Raw genomic sequence first — 16,939 nt, forward strand, 5'->3', positions numbered from 1 at the left:
GATGGATGAATGGATGTAGGGATGGGTGGGTGGGTGGATGGATGGATGGATGGATGGATGGATGGATGGATAAATTAATTGATGAATGTAGTAGCAGGTGGATAGACAAAAAAATTAGCACAAAAGCTGGTGCCTTTTGATTTAATGGATAAGAGGCAAACGATGGATTGAAATTATCGATTGCTAACGGGAGTCTACAAGAGGTTATAATGACGACGACGATGATGACGATGATGATGACGATGATGATGAGATAAACAAAAAATTTTGACAAAAATGAAAACGGTTAAAATTTTAAAACGTCGAAGATGCTTGTAAAATTTCTAAGCCGGTCCTCTGCATGATTTTTTTATTTTCACATCACATTATCACATCACATTATAACATCACATTGCATTATCACATCAATATCACATCAATTTGTTGTCAACATATCGCACTATTGTCAATCATTTTCTATCATATTAGCCCATAAACACCACACCTTAACACCAATGTTTCGACGAAATGACATCACATACATACAAATTGCATTAAGCAAACACGAACAAGTTAAAATCGCATCAGCACATGAACATAAAATAAAATTAAAATTGATGTTACTGACGTCACATTGAAAAAGCATCATCACGTCATTACATTTGTATCATATTGTTTCAAGCACATCCCAACATTATCACATCAACATTGAATCGGATTCGCGTCATCATGGGATCACATTACATGTGTATCATATCATTTTCACAGCAACAGCACACCGCCCTGTCATCACATCAACAACAAACACATCAACAACGACTCATCGCTGTATAACCACATCAGCTAGGCATCGTAACATAACGCATTATCATGTTACAGTATGATCAGCCCATCTTCACAGCTGGAAAACAGCATTACATCAACATTTCATCATTCTATCACATCCTTCAAATAACATCTCCTCGGTTGTGGTCAGTGAATCAGCAGTTCAGCATACATCATATACTTTACATTACTATTACATCATCATGTCACATGACATCCTCGTATCAGCGTCACGTCCCGCCATCAAACCAGATCCATTGCAGCGTCAGACCAACTTGTTAATATTAGTTGTGCAATATTTTTGTGAAACTTCTAATTGAACGCAGGTTTGTTTTTGTAAGAAAGAAAATGCTGGTTATGGTTTAAACTCTAAATGCTCTTTTAATTGGAATTAATGACTTCGGAATTAAGGTGGAGGAGGAGGAGGTGTGATGTCTTCATGCAAATGTACAGTGCATGTTTTCAATTCAAACGTACAATTAATGTATGTATATATACAAATGTACGGTGCATGTATGCGAATGTACAATGCATGCATGTATGTGAATGTTTATGTGCATGCATGCATGCATGTAGCAGATGTGCAATGCTCGCATGCAAACAAGTTTATGCTTATATGGAAGTAAAAGTAAGCAAATGCTGATATATTTCAATTATTAACGGGAAAGTAAAAACATTGTATATGGATAGGATAGGAGTATGCACGTAGTTCGTGTATGTGTGCATGTGCTTCGTCTATGTGTGTCTGTATATGCATGCGTGCATGAACGCATTCACGTGTATGCATGCATGCATGCATATTTATTTTAAAAACCTGCTCACAAACATACATGCCCCATGTTACAATGCAGGCTTAAATCATCTGCCTGGTGTTTGAATGCGGCTACGTAAGAAAATGAAGGAGCTTGCTTGCTTCTTTGCCAGCGCTCTTCAACACATAATCGCCGCACGATACGGGCTTTTAATTTCATTGCGTCAAATATTTGCGCGAAATAACTGCTTAGTGAATAAGTTTAAAAGTAATTGTCCCATCAATTAAATAGTCTCAAAATAAATCGCATTCATCACATCTTCACTTTTGATGTTTCTTGGAAGTTTGGTGCTGAAGGGAATCATAAATATTAATCAACTCCCGCATTCCGCCTCTGCTTCAAATTAGCATCACTCAACTTGCGAGAACTGAAAATTTACAAAAAAATTTTGACCTGCAAGTTTTTTCCTTTGTTAAAATTTATGAAACATTTGAAATTCACAACACCGAAATTAAAGTTGAAGAATTTTGTGAAGGAGCAATTTAAAAAATAATTTAAAAAAATAACATTACGTAATCTTCACGTCATTTTAACAAAACCATCAACAACAAGAAAAGCAAAAACAAATAAGCTGAACATCCAGCTATCACACACACACACATACACAAACACCACCATAACACACTAGTCGTCAACAATCAGAAGTCTCCAACCATTCAAACGAGAAATATATATATATACATATATATATATATATACATATATATATAAATATATATATATATGTATATATGCTACTATTTGCCCAATTATGATGAATGGCTCTTCTACTGGGCGACCTCCAATTCATGTTAGAACTAAGAATGACATAAGAATGACATAATACTTGTAAGAGATTTTGAATTGAATTAAAATACAAAGAAGCCGAAAGAATCAAACAAACAACAACATTTAAAACAGCACTGAAATGTGAAACAGCGTCGGTCGATGGAAGGAAAGAAATGTTGGGGGGGATTGAAATGAAAAAAAAAACACAAAGAAAATTGATAACTGAAATTATAAAATAATATATATTAACATACAATAAACTAAATAATAATAATAATAATAATATTATTATTATTATTATTATTATTATTTTATGAATAAGTAGATAAATAATAATAATAATAATAATAATAATAATAATATTATTATTATTATTATTATTATTATTTTATGAATAAGTAGATAAATAATAATAATAATAATATTATTATTATTATTATTATTATTATTACATGGATAAGCGGATAAATAATATTATTATTATTATTATTATCATCACCATCATCATCATCACTGTTGTTGTTATAAAACATCAGAGCAAAGATAATTTGTATGCCGTTATGACTCGCGGATGTCCGCATAAAAATTAAGTTGAATGGATGGATGATTGATGGATGGATGGATGGAGGGAGGGATGGATGGATGAAGGGATGGATGGATGGAGGAATAGGTGAATGGATGGATAGATGGATTGATAGATAGATTAGTGGAGGAGTGGGTAGATGAAAAGATGCATCAAATAGATGGATAGATCGATAAATAGACGGAAAGATAGACACCTGCATGGAGGAATGAGTGGATTGGATTGATGGATAGATAGATGGATAGGCGGCAAGATAGATAGATTGATGGAGGAATGAGTGGATAAATGGACAAACGGACGGACAGATAGACAGATGGATAGATGAATTGAAAGATGTGGGCGAGGTGAGTGAAAGAAGAGAGAATTGGCAATGTGAAAGAGAGAGGAAATATTTTTGAAGGAGTTTTTGCGTCATTAAATATTCTATTTATTCTGCAAAATAATGTCGAGTGTGCTTTTTTATTTCTTGAGGAAGTCGACGTCATCGAAGGAGTGCCGATGCTATAACGGAAGTTTCAAAGTTGCTTCAATAATGATAACAACAAAAAACAATAACAACAAACCCTATAACATCAATAAAAACAATAACATCAATAACAACAATAACAACAAATTGTTTCTTTATTATTATCGTTATTATTCTACGACCTCTGTTGCGACTACTATCACCACTACTACTACCACTATTACTACCACTACTACTACTACCACTACTACTACTACCACTATTACTATTACTACTACCACTACTACCATTACTACTACTATTACTACTACCACTACTACTACCACTACTACTACTATTACTATTACACCACATCAACATACCACCACACCCCACCATACTACAGCCGCCAAACCACACACTTCACATCTAAAGCAGAAACAACTTGTAAACTCAAAACATCATAAAAATGTAAAACACCAAAGTAACAGAAGGGCATATGATATGTTTGGAACATGTGCGTGCGTGTATGTGATTATGTGTTTGTAGTTGTGTATGTGTGTACGTTTGTCTGCGTGTGTGTGTGCGTGCGTGTGTGTCGTGTGTGTGTTTATGCAATGTATGCGAAGGTCTTTTATGATGTGTTTCAAGACGTGTGTAGTGTAATGCCATTAATTTTATGTTTTGGATTGGACAAAAAAATGTTTGGTTTTTTTATGTGTTGATTAAGAAAGAAATTTGACAACGGTGTGCAAATACTTTTAACTAGTCTTCATAATTCTCCTATCAGTCAACTAACCAGCCAGCCAGCCAACCAACCAACCAACCAATCAATCAACCATCCAACCAACTAACCAACTATCCAACCAATCAGCTAACCAACCAACCAATCAATCAACTAACCAACCAACCAACCAACCAGCCAATCAACCAACTAACCAATCATTCAACCAACTAACCAACCAAACAACCAACCAAAATATGCAACTATATTTTTATAAACGCATATATATGTGTGTGAATGTAAGTTCATTGTTAGGTCACTGTGTTAAGCAAAGAAATGAGTAGTTTATGAGATGAAGATTCTGTTTAACACAACATGCCAAGCAACCGACACACAACACAACAACGCACATTTTGAAGGGACCTTAAATTTATTTAAAACTTTGTTTATAGAGCTTCCTAGCAAAGCAAAAAGTTTGGGATTAGATTTCATAATAGCAATTCATATTTCAAGCAATTGTTCCTCCATCGTTACAACAAGCAATTCATCCGCCCATCCTTTACTTTCTTTTTCTTCTCCTTTTTCCTTCCTACATTCCCCTCTCAACTTTCCCTTCCTTATATCATCAATGCTTTGAAACAGAGCTCCTTTACAACTACAAAACAATAACAACTGCATCAGAGCCACGTAACAACATCAACAACAACAATAACAAAAGAAAACAACATCAACAACAACAACAACAACTGCTTATGTGGCCATCGTAAATTTATAACTAACGACAACTTGTTGTTGATGTAACATGTTGTACGTGGTTGTACGTGATGTAGTTGTTCATGTTGTGGGTGTACAATGTCGTAAAATAACAAGTTTTGCACAAACTAACAGAGCTAAAATAAGAACAATAACGACGAAAACTACAACAAAAAATTTATTACTCTTTTTGGAAATTTTTTAAATTTGAATTTTGAATCAGTTCATATCAGCCCAATCTTCTAAAAAAAATGTTTGATGAAAATTGTTAAGCTTGGCTGCTTCTTAATTGCTTTGTTCAATTATCAAATTAGGAGTATCAACTAGAGGAAACTGAACATTCTCAGCAGCCGGATAACATTGGATATAGATCACCAAACAGTATTTACTCACAACGTAATGGAATTTCGTGTGAATTCGCTTTCACCTAGTCCGCCAGAACAGAAAAACTTGTACTGTTCAAGAGTTCAGCTAAAAAAAGCATGGAAGCAATTCATGATCGGTGAGATGCTGCAAAGTACCAATGCGCCTGGTCCCGACCCGGTAGGAGCATTAAATGACGGCAGCACTTGAAACCAATGCCGACTGTAACGACACACACACGCACATTATTGTCGAGCAAATGATGAAAAGTAACAAAAATCATCTCCAACAACGACTCTACGATTCACAGGCAGACACATCAAAATTCATAAGTACATCAAAATTGACACTCACACTCTGACACACACACACATACACAAACACACACATACACACACTTATTTGCACATAAACACACTTTGATTAATTGACGGGAGTGATCAATCATTCCCTCTCATCAAACAACGACATTAAAATCTATCTCCAAACACACACACACACACAAACACACGCACCCACCCACACACACACACACACACACACACATGAGAAAGAATAACAGCCCTTCACACCTCACACACCAAACACCACTCCATACATACATCAGCACATTCACCTGGCACACACACACACACCAACACACACATATACACACAAACACACACACACCAACACACACATACACACAGGCATATGCTGGGCATCCAATTGTGAGGTTCCAAATTGTTCCATCTACATTCAGCTTTTCGTGATCCACTTAAAATCCTGCTGTATTAACATTCTTTATAGGGATGTCGCCCTTTTGTTTATGCCTCCTGTGAGCAATGTTAACAGGCCATGCGTGCGTGCGTGCGTGCGTGCGCGCGTGCGTGCGTCTGTATGTGTAAATGTATGTGCGCAGAGGTAAAGTGTCTGCCACTGCTTTTGCGGTGAGAGGATTCGATTGCAAAAAAATCCCTACCTATCACATGCAGTAAGTGTGTGTGTGTGTGTGTGTGTGTGTGTGTGTGTGCAATAAGTTAATGCATGCATACGATACGGGCATACGTGCATGCCTACATAAATAGATACATAATACATACGTACACACTCACACACACCATACATACATCACACATGCATACATACATCAATTAACGACAAATCAAAGTGTTAATCCATTTGTTACTTGATGTTTGACGGTTCAGTATCACTCATCATGTTTTGGTTTTAACATACATACATACAAACATACACACATACATACATACATACATACATACATACATACATACATACATACATACATACATACATACATACATACATACATACATACATACATACATACATACATACATACATACATACATACATACATACATACATACATACATACATACATACATACACACACACATACATACAAATCTACATGACATACACTAACGTACACATATATAAAGGCTGACTCCCCTGTGCATCTTGCTTATTATGTGTTTAATGTAGAGGACATTATTTATTCATATGATCATGCATATATGTTTGTTTACTCATCACACACACACGCACACACACACACAAACACGTGTGGTGGATGCCAGCAGGCGTGAATATTATTGTTTATGCACACTCATTTATTTGTGAATGGAAATATTTTTGCACTTGTTTACAATGCAAAGCCAACAAAACATGATGTGTTGTGCATGTATCTCTATTTGCCTGCCCCATGCAGTTCGGGTTGGGTAACACTTTGTATAAAGCATACCAAAAAAGACGCAACATCAAATCTCATTATTGAATATACAGTTCTTTTTGAACATCCCAAAGTAGCAAAAGGCCTTCCAAGGAAGGTCCTGTGGTTCTTTCCATAGTAGATGTATTTTTTAGGTTGAGTTGAAATTCCACAAAATATTAAATATAATTTTTTATTTTAATTGCTGTCCTGTAGTAAAATTTGTTTGAAAAACTGGTTAAATATGAAAAATTAAAAAGTCGTGGAATACAAAAAAAATGGTTAACTTCTTGTTGAAGCTTGACTCAAAATAAATTACCGATTAAGTATCCGCCCCATAGTTACGGATTATAATTTGAAGTAGCAGAAACTGAATGCAGTGCAATGCAAATATAACGCCAACATGGATTCGCATGTTGGAGATATATATAAAGACACGTTGTAAAGCAAGACCTCCATCACGTTCAATCCCAACACCTCACAATCAAACACAGCGTTAGGCAGACATGTCACTTCAGAACGCTACAACATACTACGTTGCATAACACTCTTTATTTACAGCAACAACAACAACACAACAATAACACCACAACAACAACAACAACACAACAACAAAGACATAACCACATAAAACGACAATCAACGATACACAGTAATAGGCGACAGCACAAAACCACCCACAACAACATCGCAACACGTCAAACTGGCAAGCAGGGTCTTAAACATCCTCCTGCACTTCTTCCACCCCACTTCTTCATCCTACAACTCTTTTTATAACAAGTTCCTCTGTTGAGGTTGGTTTGGCCTGCGTGCGTCCTATGCATCATGCCCTGCTATGCCACGCACCGCCATGCATGCAGTGTTGACAGGCCACATACAACCAGCTTCTGAAGGTTCAGTCATTCATACGTCATCACCTAAAAGACAACTCCTTGATTGAATCTTTCCTGGATATCAATATTTGTTTTAGTTTGGTGTCTAATACCTGAGTCTTAGATTTTTTGATCGGGGTATTAAGTTATAAATGTGCCTGTCTGTGTTTATGCAACGGATTTATGTTGCCTATCTAGTAAATATGTGTGCGTGTGCGCGTGTGCGCGTGTGTGCGTGTGTAGGTGGCTGGTTACATGCGAGATAGATGGTCTGAGACATGTGTTTGTTGCGCTGGGGCAACTTTCAAAACAAAAATAAAAAAGATATATCGACCAATTGAGAAAAAAAAACAAACACGAGCTTAAATGTTCAGCTGCTGGACTCTTCATTCCTCTATTTATCTGTTCGTTCATTCGTGCATTTGTTTATTTATCCATCCATCTTATATTTATTCGTTCATTCGTTTGTTCATCCATCCATCTTATATATTCGTTCATTCGTTTGTTCATCCATCTATCCCATATATTCATTTATTTGTTTGCCCGACTATTTGAAACATGCATTCGTCCATTCATTTAATCGTTCATTCTTCCATTTCTCTCTTTACAAATAAGCACGTNTATTTATTTAACATTTTCATTCATCTGCACAATCCATCCATCCATCCATCCATCCATCCATCCATCCATCCATCCATCCATCCATCCATCCATCCATCCATCCATCCATCCATCCATCCATCCATCCATCCATCCATCCATCCATCCATCCATCCATCCATCCATCCAACCTTCACGTCATCTCATTTACTTGCTAATCCATCCTTCCTTGCATGCGTGTACAGAACATAAACGACGATGACGTCATTCTTATACGTCTTGCAGTGTCTCGAGCACCGACCAGTACGAAACGGACGGATCATCAAATTTGAACACCACCCAACTTTTTTTAACATATACACATTTTTCTCATTGAAGAGGTCAGACATTTCTAAAAATTTTCTAACATAACTTTCCTTTTTGTTATTATTAAACATTATGTATTACATTTGTAACTCTCATTTTATCTTTGCTTACAATGCCTTTTTACCGGATTTGATTGCATAAATGATTATTTACTATTTAGTCATTTTCAATCATTTAGTATGTGTGCGTGCGTGTGTGCGTGTTCGTTCCACTGTGTTTGAATTGTTTTTAACAACTTCGTTGAAAGGGTTTTGCACTATAGAAGATTTGAACTTATAAACCTCAATTTATTTAACGTTTCAACGTGCAAACTACTAAATTTGTTTAAAAAATTCCTCATCATACTTGCACATGCAAGCATAATGAACATTAATAAATCAAAATCAATAATATTATTAAACATTCAAACGCATGTTTATATAGGGCAATTATGATCATTGCTTTATACATAGGCATGTTAGTAACGTTAACATCATTTGCAATGTATCTTCATCGCATATTCGTTACACGAAGGCAATCAAGCTATTGAAAGTGTTGCATTGAAGTTATTTATTGCTTGCTACGTGAGTTATTCATTTCAGAGCCAACTTTACATGCATACAATACAATGCCCACTTGCATGTGTTCATGTGCAATGTATTAAATATATAGCTATTGTTCAACACAATACAAATAAACTATTTTCTCACGAGTTTTGTATTGAAAATCATTAAATTTAATTGGACTTTGAATGGTGGAAATCATAATATAACATGTTAATATCATTGCATTTTAATATCATTGCAACGATGTAACATTATGACGCCATACTCATGTGACATCATGTGATCTCAACATCACAATGTAATAACATTCACGGCCCAGTACAAATCATCATTCGTCCCATACATTCCAGTTAATCATATTATCAAGCTGAAGTTGTTGTACATCCGACTATTCGGTTCGTTAAAATGGCCGCCTCATTTATAATGTTTCTTCCCAGATGAATAATGTACTCTTTGCACGGAACGATGCAAAAGATTTTTTAATGATTTAAAACTTCAACGAATTTGTAACCAAGTCGGTTACGTTACATAGTTGCATGTGTCTGACAAATTAAATTTGCACGTATGCGAGCAAGAGTTTCAGTGGTATGAAAAAGCATTACACATCGTTAAGTTTTATCCTTCATATTCAATGAACCATGCAAAACATGTCTGATCATATTCACTGATATATATGTTTCTTTAATTATTATCTTTTTTAAATTTGTTTGAAGATTTACACAGTAAGCAGTTGTTAACGCTAATTCCAGAAGGTTCGTTTAAATATTTCCTCGACTGAAGAATGCGTATTTATAAATTTCTTAACGTGGCAACTTTTTCATCGAGTGCGCTCGGTGCACGTTGTTTCTTAATAATTCTGAAATGAAAAACTCTTCAGTGTAGGCAAACAGCACTGAATGTTTACAGCTTAAGAGTTTAAGGAAGAAGATTGCAAAGTTTACATTGTGTAACATTGCTGGCAGAAAAGAATGCGGTCAAATTTATTAGAAGTTGTTTGATTAAAAATTTCTGAAAAAAAAAATTAATTTTCAATCTTGATGGTTTAATAAAAGAAACTACGTTGTTTTTTGAAAGAAGAGAAACATTACACCACCGCTTTTGAAATTTACGTGGTACAGTTCACTTTATGGTGTGGTGGCATTAACATTGTACCATCATCATGTAGTCATCACATAGTTACTCATCACAATACATCTCCATACGTGTTCATCACCATACTCATTCGACACAATCGCCGCAGTTTAACTCTGTGAGTGAAAATGTAATGTCCTTCATTTTGATCGCAAGCATAAAATAATAAATCATCATTATAAGCACAATAACAACAACAAAAACAACTCTAATAATAATAATAATAGTAATAATAATAACAACAACTATAACAATAATAATAATAACAATAATAATAATAATAATCACGTCATATAGCACGGCCACTATCGCTAGCCACCGATGTGAATTATTAATGTCCAGTGTAAGTGATATTCCGCAAAGTCCACTAACCTCGTGCATTAATAAAATATGATATCCTGATTAATGATGGACCATCGTCGTGATATATCATGCACTATCATTGATATATCATTCATCATCATCTAAATTGATCATGCATTATTATTAAAATATCTTTCAAAATCATAATTTACCATTCTCACTATCAGCATGCATTATCACTGATATATATCATGCACTATCCTTAATTTATCTTTCTTTATTATCATTTTTTAATGCACTACCATTAAAATATCATTTACAATCATCATGAATTATCATTTATATCATTCATCATCATCAAACTATCATCAAGATATACCACACATTCGCTAATATATCATTAGTATATCACTAATGGATATCACGCATCACCAGTACAATACGATTCATCTCGTCATTCGTTGAAGCAAAATAAATCATACGAATACCGAAATCATTTTCATTACCCATTCATGCCCTGAACAATGTTGTAGAAATGAAATGAGGATATTTAAGCGCATGACGAATTCAAGAAATCCATTTTATTTTCAGATGATTTATTCATCTATGGAATGAAGGAAAATACAAACGATCCTCTATTAATTTCACCCCCTGGAACGACGTCTTCATTAAAATAAATACACTCACGTGAATGTTCCTTTTGTAGAAGTTTGTTTGGCTGTGAATTTATTCAAAAAGTAATTCATCTTATTAATTTGTAGAGCACGAACTAAACTTTGCTTTGCTTTTCAAGTTACCAATACCATCAGCTAACTAACCAACAAACCACCAACCAATCAACCAACCAGCCAACCAACAAACCAACAAACCAACCAACTAACCAGCCAACCAACCAACCAACCAACCAACTAACCAGCCAACCAACAAACCAACCAACCAGCCAACTAACTAACAAACCAGCCAACCAACAATCCAACCAACCAACCATCCAACCATCCATCTAACCAGCAAATCAGCCATCCACCGTTATTAAATCGTCGCTTCAACCAATACATCAGCATAAATCAATTGAAATTTCGCATAGAGATTCACGCGAACCCAAACACCCACACACACGCACGCACACACACAGATATATATATGAACGCTAACACAGACGCAACACATACAACACATAGGTTCTAAGAAAAACAACACAAACCCTTCATCTAGCAAACATTTCATTTCTTCCAGTTTTACCTTCAAAAGATTTGTTTGCATTTATTTTTCATCCTCAAATTTTATTTAATTAAATTTTTTTGTAATTTATCACCAAATTTTCGTTCATTATTTTTCTGAAAAATTTCAAATAACAGATGTTTCTGTTCGTTGTTGTTTGCATGGCGTTGTTGAAATGATTTCGTGTGTTTGATTCCGAAAGAACGTATAGTGAATGGAATATACTTGAATGTTGCTTCATCTTAGTTATTGCTGTATGAAATTCATACAGCTGTAAATAAATAAATAGATATTAATAAGAATGCAAACATTATATCTTGTTATACGTGTTGGTGTGTTTCCATTCAAGATTCAACAACCACACCAACCAGTCCACGGAAAAACCACATGCATTCATTGCAGGCGATTACGTCATAGAGACGTCATTCATACGTCATCCTCGACTCTTATTTATACTTTTAATATGAGAAGCGGTCTGATATTTAATTCCAGCCAGTTCTGCGTTTGAGGTATTTATGACTCCCCCTCGCTAATAAAGGAGATATCCGGCTGGAATGGAGAGACAAGAAGAGTATAGACAAAAAAAAGAGAAAAAAATTAAAAAAGTGGGAGAAGGAAAATAAAAAGAGTGGAAGTAGAATTAAAAGATTAATGAAGTATGAGATAAGATGCAGACAGTAGCAGCAGTAGTGGCTGTCATATACCGGAGAGCAAGCATTTTAATTAAATATTTTGCCGTAATGGAAAAAATTGTTTCATATGCACGGAGTTTTTACTATTTAGTGCTTCAATAAATTTAAGGAGGACCTCTGATGCCGCTGGAATGTGATGTTCAACATATTATTGTATTGTATCGCTGGTCTTCTCTCTCGAAAACACACACAAGCTCATGTACACACACATAATATATATAAATATATGCATATATATATATATATATATATTTATTTATTTATTTATTTATTTCAAACATATGACTATATCAGGGGTGGGCAAACTTTTTGCTGTGAGGGCCGCATTGAAAACTACTTTACATTTGAAGAGCCGCATTGTACTTAAATAGAAATTTTTCCGACCCGGGGGAGAATTCTTTTAAGATTTGTAGCTTCGCGGGCCGTAGTTTGCCCGCCTCTAGACTATAACATACATACATCTAAATCAATAAATAGATATAAGTGAGAATACAAACGTCATATAATCGTACACACGTATCCATATAACTGCGCAAGTTTGCATAACAATCGATCGCACGGATTGTTAGGGCCATCCCCTAAATCAAATATTAAAGAGCAATATATGCGAAGAATTAAAAAGATATTGTGCAGGCTGGCGTTGTTTGTGTGGAATGTGCTGCACTAACAAGATGCATCAGTCGTGTTTGTATTTTAATGTGTGTTTGTGTGTGTGTCTGTGAGTGTGAGTGTCTGTGAGTGTCTGTGTGAGTGTATCTGTGAGTATTTGCTTATATTCATTTTTGTTATTGTGGCGTTTAAGTATGAGCGATTGTTTCATTTTGTATGTACATTTTGTATTTGAATTCGCATTATGTGCTATCTGTTATATTTATGCATTTTTAAACATTTGCATCATTGATTGTTGTTTGAGGTGTTTGCATGTTTATTTGGAAGAAGTTTATAAATGTCATTAATTTCTAATCAATATATTTTTGTTTGTTCATCAGAGTTTTGATTCATAAATGAATACAATCGTTTGTTGGAAACAAGAAAGTAGATAGGTTTTTCTTTTTGTTTGTTTGTCTGTCTGTTTGTTCGTTCATGTGTTCTCATGTTTGCACGCGGTAGAATTCCACGCTCGCGCATTTATTTCTATTGATTCCCCTGCACAAGCAATTGAGACGTTCACACGTACCACAACAACCACAACAACAACAACGTCAACAAAAACAGTAAAATAATAACAATAACCATCGTTTGATTTCATGGCACGCTCAAATCACAAACATCTTATTGCCCTCTTTCGCTTCCACCTTCTACTACGCAAACATTCGCTCCAACAAATTAATAATGCAAACAAGGATGCAGCTTATAAGATTACACGCGCGCACACACATACAAATGCACACAAACATGTACACACACAGATACACACCTACAGTTTAGGTCTCTAGCAAACAATACAGGTATATCTAATGAACCATGCAAACACTTTCACGAATACTTGAACTTCTATGCACTCAAACATCTTACCTGCATCCTTACATATGCGTACACCTATGTGCACATAGGTGTGTGTGTGTGTGTGTGTGTGTGTGTGTGTGTGTGTGTGTGTGGGTGTGTACAACAATGTATGCTTGTTGATGTGTGCGTACGTAAATAAACATTAGCATTGGTAGATGAAGAAATAGAAATAAGAAGCGGTAGGTACAAGCGACACATTCATCCATTATATTCATGCTTTCGTAAATCAATGAGGATAGTTTTTCATTATTTTCAGCGATTGTACGTACTGGTGTAACGCGAAGATGTGATGTGTTTGTTTGGTTGTTTGTTTGTTTGTTTGTTTATTGTTGTTGGCTACTCTTCTTGCATGCATCGACCTCGTCGTTTTGAAATAAGTGCCGATTGTTTCCTTGTGGTCCGTCAGTAATGGTCAATGGTCAGCAATGGTCAGCAGTGGTCAGTAGTGGTCAGTAGTGGTCAGTAGTGTCCAGTGGTCAGTAGTGGGTAGTGGTCAGTAGTGGGTAGTGGTCAGTGTGCCTGGCGTTGTACAAGCATAGGCACAATGCATGCAAGTGTGCAAGTGGCAACAGAGCCTCACAATTCTTTTCAATCATTTTGAAAAACTCGTTCGATATTTAGACTGACTGCGTTCATTTTTCTGTTACCTTCGCAAATTGTTTCTACTTCAACTTCATTCAAACTATATTTTTAAATGTTTTTAAATTTTAATTTACTTTCTAAGTGTCAACAACACATTTCATACATGCTGGAAAAAATGCTTACAACCATTTCATTCTTGAAAATATATATGACGTCTTTTGTTGGAAATTTTCTTATGCAATATGGTATGTTTCTGCGTAACAAACTGATAGTTCAATTCATCGGATTGCCAACAGAGCACACTTGTCAACAGAATTTATACGAGCTGACTGAGGAACCGACCAGTTGATAATGTTTCAATGATGACATTACAACTTCACGAATCCACGAAGCATAAAAACATTTGTTCATGCTGGTCAGTGGGGGATCAGTTGCCTTGGTTCATTATTACTTCAAATGTGTTGTTAGTTCCTAGGCTCGGTTAGGGAAGCTTAGTGGTGTTTGATATCTTCCCATCAACGTACACACACGTGGCAAATTGCAAATGAACCCTTACGTAATAACATGTGTGTACACACACACACACACACACACACACACACACACACACATGCTTGGAAAAAAGTTTCTAGAATGTTGATGATGTTATTCAGGACGTGGAATGGTTCGCCACGTAAATTACATCAACCTGGACTCTAATATTAAAAGTTTCGTGAAGAGTTGCCAGCATTTGTGTTCGTGTGTCAGAAATCATGGAACGCCGAACTGTCTGAATTTGATTAGTTTTGTTTTTGGAGGCTATTCTGAGAAATGCTTTTTTGTAGAAAGCACCTCATAAATGTTTGAATAATACCAATAATTCATACAAGCATAAAAACATAAACATATGCATACACCAACATGTACATGACTTCAAACATCCTTTCAAAAATCAAGTGTACACATCCACAAACGTACATAAATATACAGATACATACAAACTGAGAAACACACACACACACATACATACATACATACATACATACATACATACATACATACATACATACATACATACATACATACATACATACATACATACAGACCGACAAACAAACACAGGCAAACAAACGAACGCGCGTAAGAAAGCATTCAGTCACGTTTTAACACCGCGAAAAGTGCTGTGCGTGTGTGAGGTGGAGCGTTATTGTGATAACAACAACAACAACAATAACAATAATACTAATAACAATAACAGTGAAAATAATAACAATAATAATAACTTTCTTGTTTATTTCATTCAAACTTTTCAATGTTGCGGTCATTTCGACTTAATTGGCAACAAACTGTGAAGACAAAATAACTCATACAATAGCAAACAACAACACCATCAACAACAACAACAACAGCAGCAGCAACAACAAAAACGGCAACAAAAACAACATCATCAACAATATCAACAACATCAATGACATCAGCAACAACAACAACATCAACAACAACAACAGAAACAGCAACAACATCATTAACATCAAAAACAGCAACAACATCAACAACAACAAAATCTTACATTCAATTTTTTGCATAAAACTTTTAATAAAATATCTGAAGGAATTTAAATTAAAGAATGAAGGTGCGAAGTAATGGGAACCAGACTTTAAAACTGCATGTCTTGCACATGTACTGTACATGTCAATTCTATATAACTTCAAAGTCGTGTTGTCACAGTTGTTATATGTTGTTGATTTTGTTGTTGTTGTTGTTGTTGTCGTTGTTGTTGGTTGGATGGTTTTGGTTGGATGGTGTTGGTTGGTTGGTGATGATGTTGAATTTGCTGTTTATTTTAAATTATATTTAATGATGATGTTGATAATGTTGATAATGTTCTTGTTGTTGTTGATATTGATGATGATAGCGTTGTTTTTGTTGATGATGGTATTATCAATGATGATGATAATGATGATGATGATGATGGTGGTGGTGGTGATGATGATGATGATGATGATGATAATAATGATGGTGGAGGTGATGTTGGTAGTGAAGATGATGATAATAATGATGATGGTGGTAATTGTGGTGACGATAGTGACGTCAAACGTAATGAAGTCAATCGCGGTGACCGTCCGCAAAGTTTTTTTACTTAATTTTTTCAATTACATGCCCTCATTAGCTTCATTCA

At 35.2% G+C, this 16,939-nt stretch overlaps 1 protein-coding gene across 1 annotated transcript; it reads left to right on the plus strand.

The window, feature by feature from the left end:
- Nucleotides 1–5,288: 5,288 nt before the first annotated feature.
- On the plus strand, nucleotides 5,289–7,105 carry HELRODRAFT_161300 (hypothetical protein; the record flags this gene model as incomplete). The annotated part of the gene is made up of 3 exons (XM_009021233.1): nucleotides 5,289–5,406; nucleotides 5,942–6,069; nucleotides 6,914–7,105. 3 exons carry the CDS (start codon nucleotides 5,289–5,291, stop codon nucleotides 7,103–7,105), a joined length of 438 nt encoding a protein of 145 aa, XP_009019481.1.
- Nucleotides 7,106–16,939: the final 9,834 nt, after the last annotated feature.

The sequence above is a fragment of the Helobdella robusta genome, assembly GCF_000326865.2.
Source record: "Helobdella robusta unplaced genomic scaffold HELROscaffold_3, whole genome shotgun sequence".
Taxonomy (NCBI): domain Eukaryota; kingdom Metazoa; phylum Annelida; class Clitellata; order Rhynchobdellida; family Glossiphoniidae; genus Helobdella; species Helobdella robusta.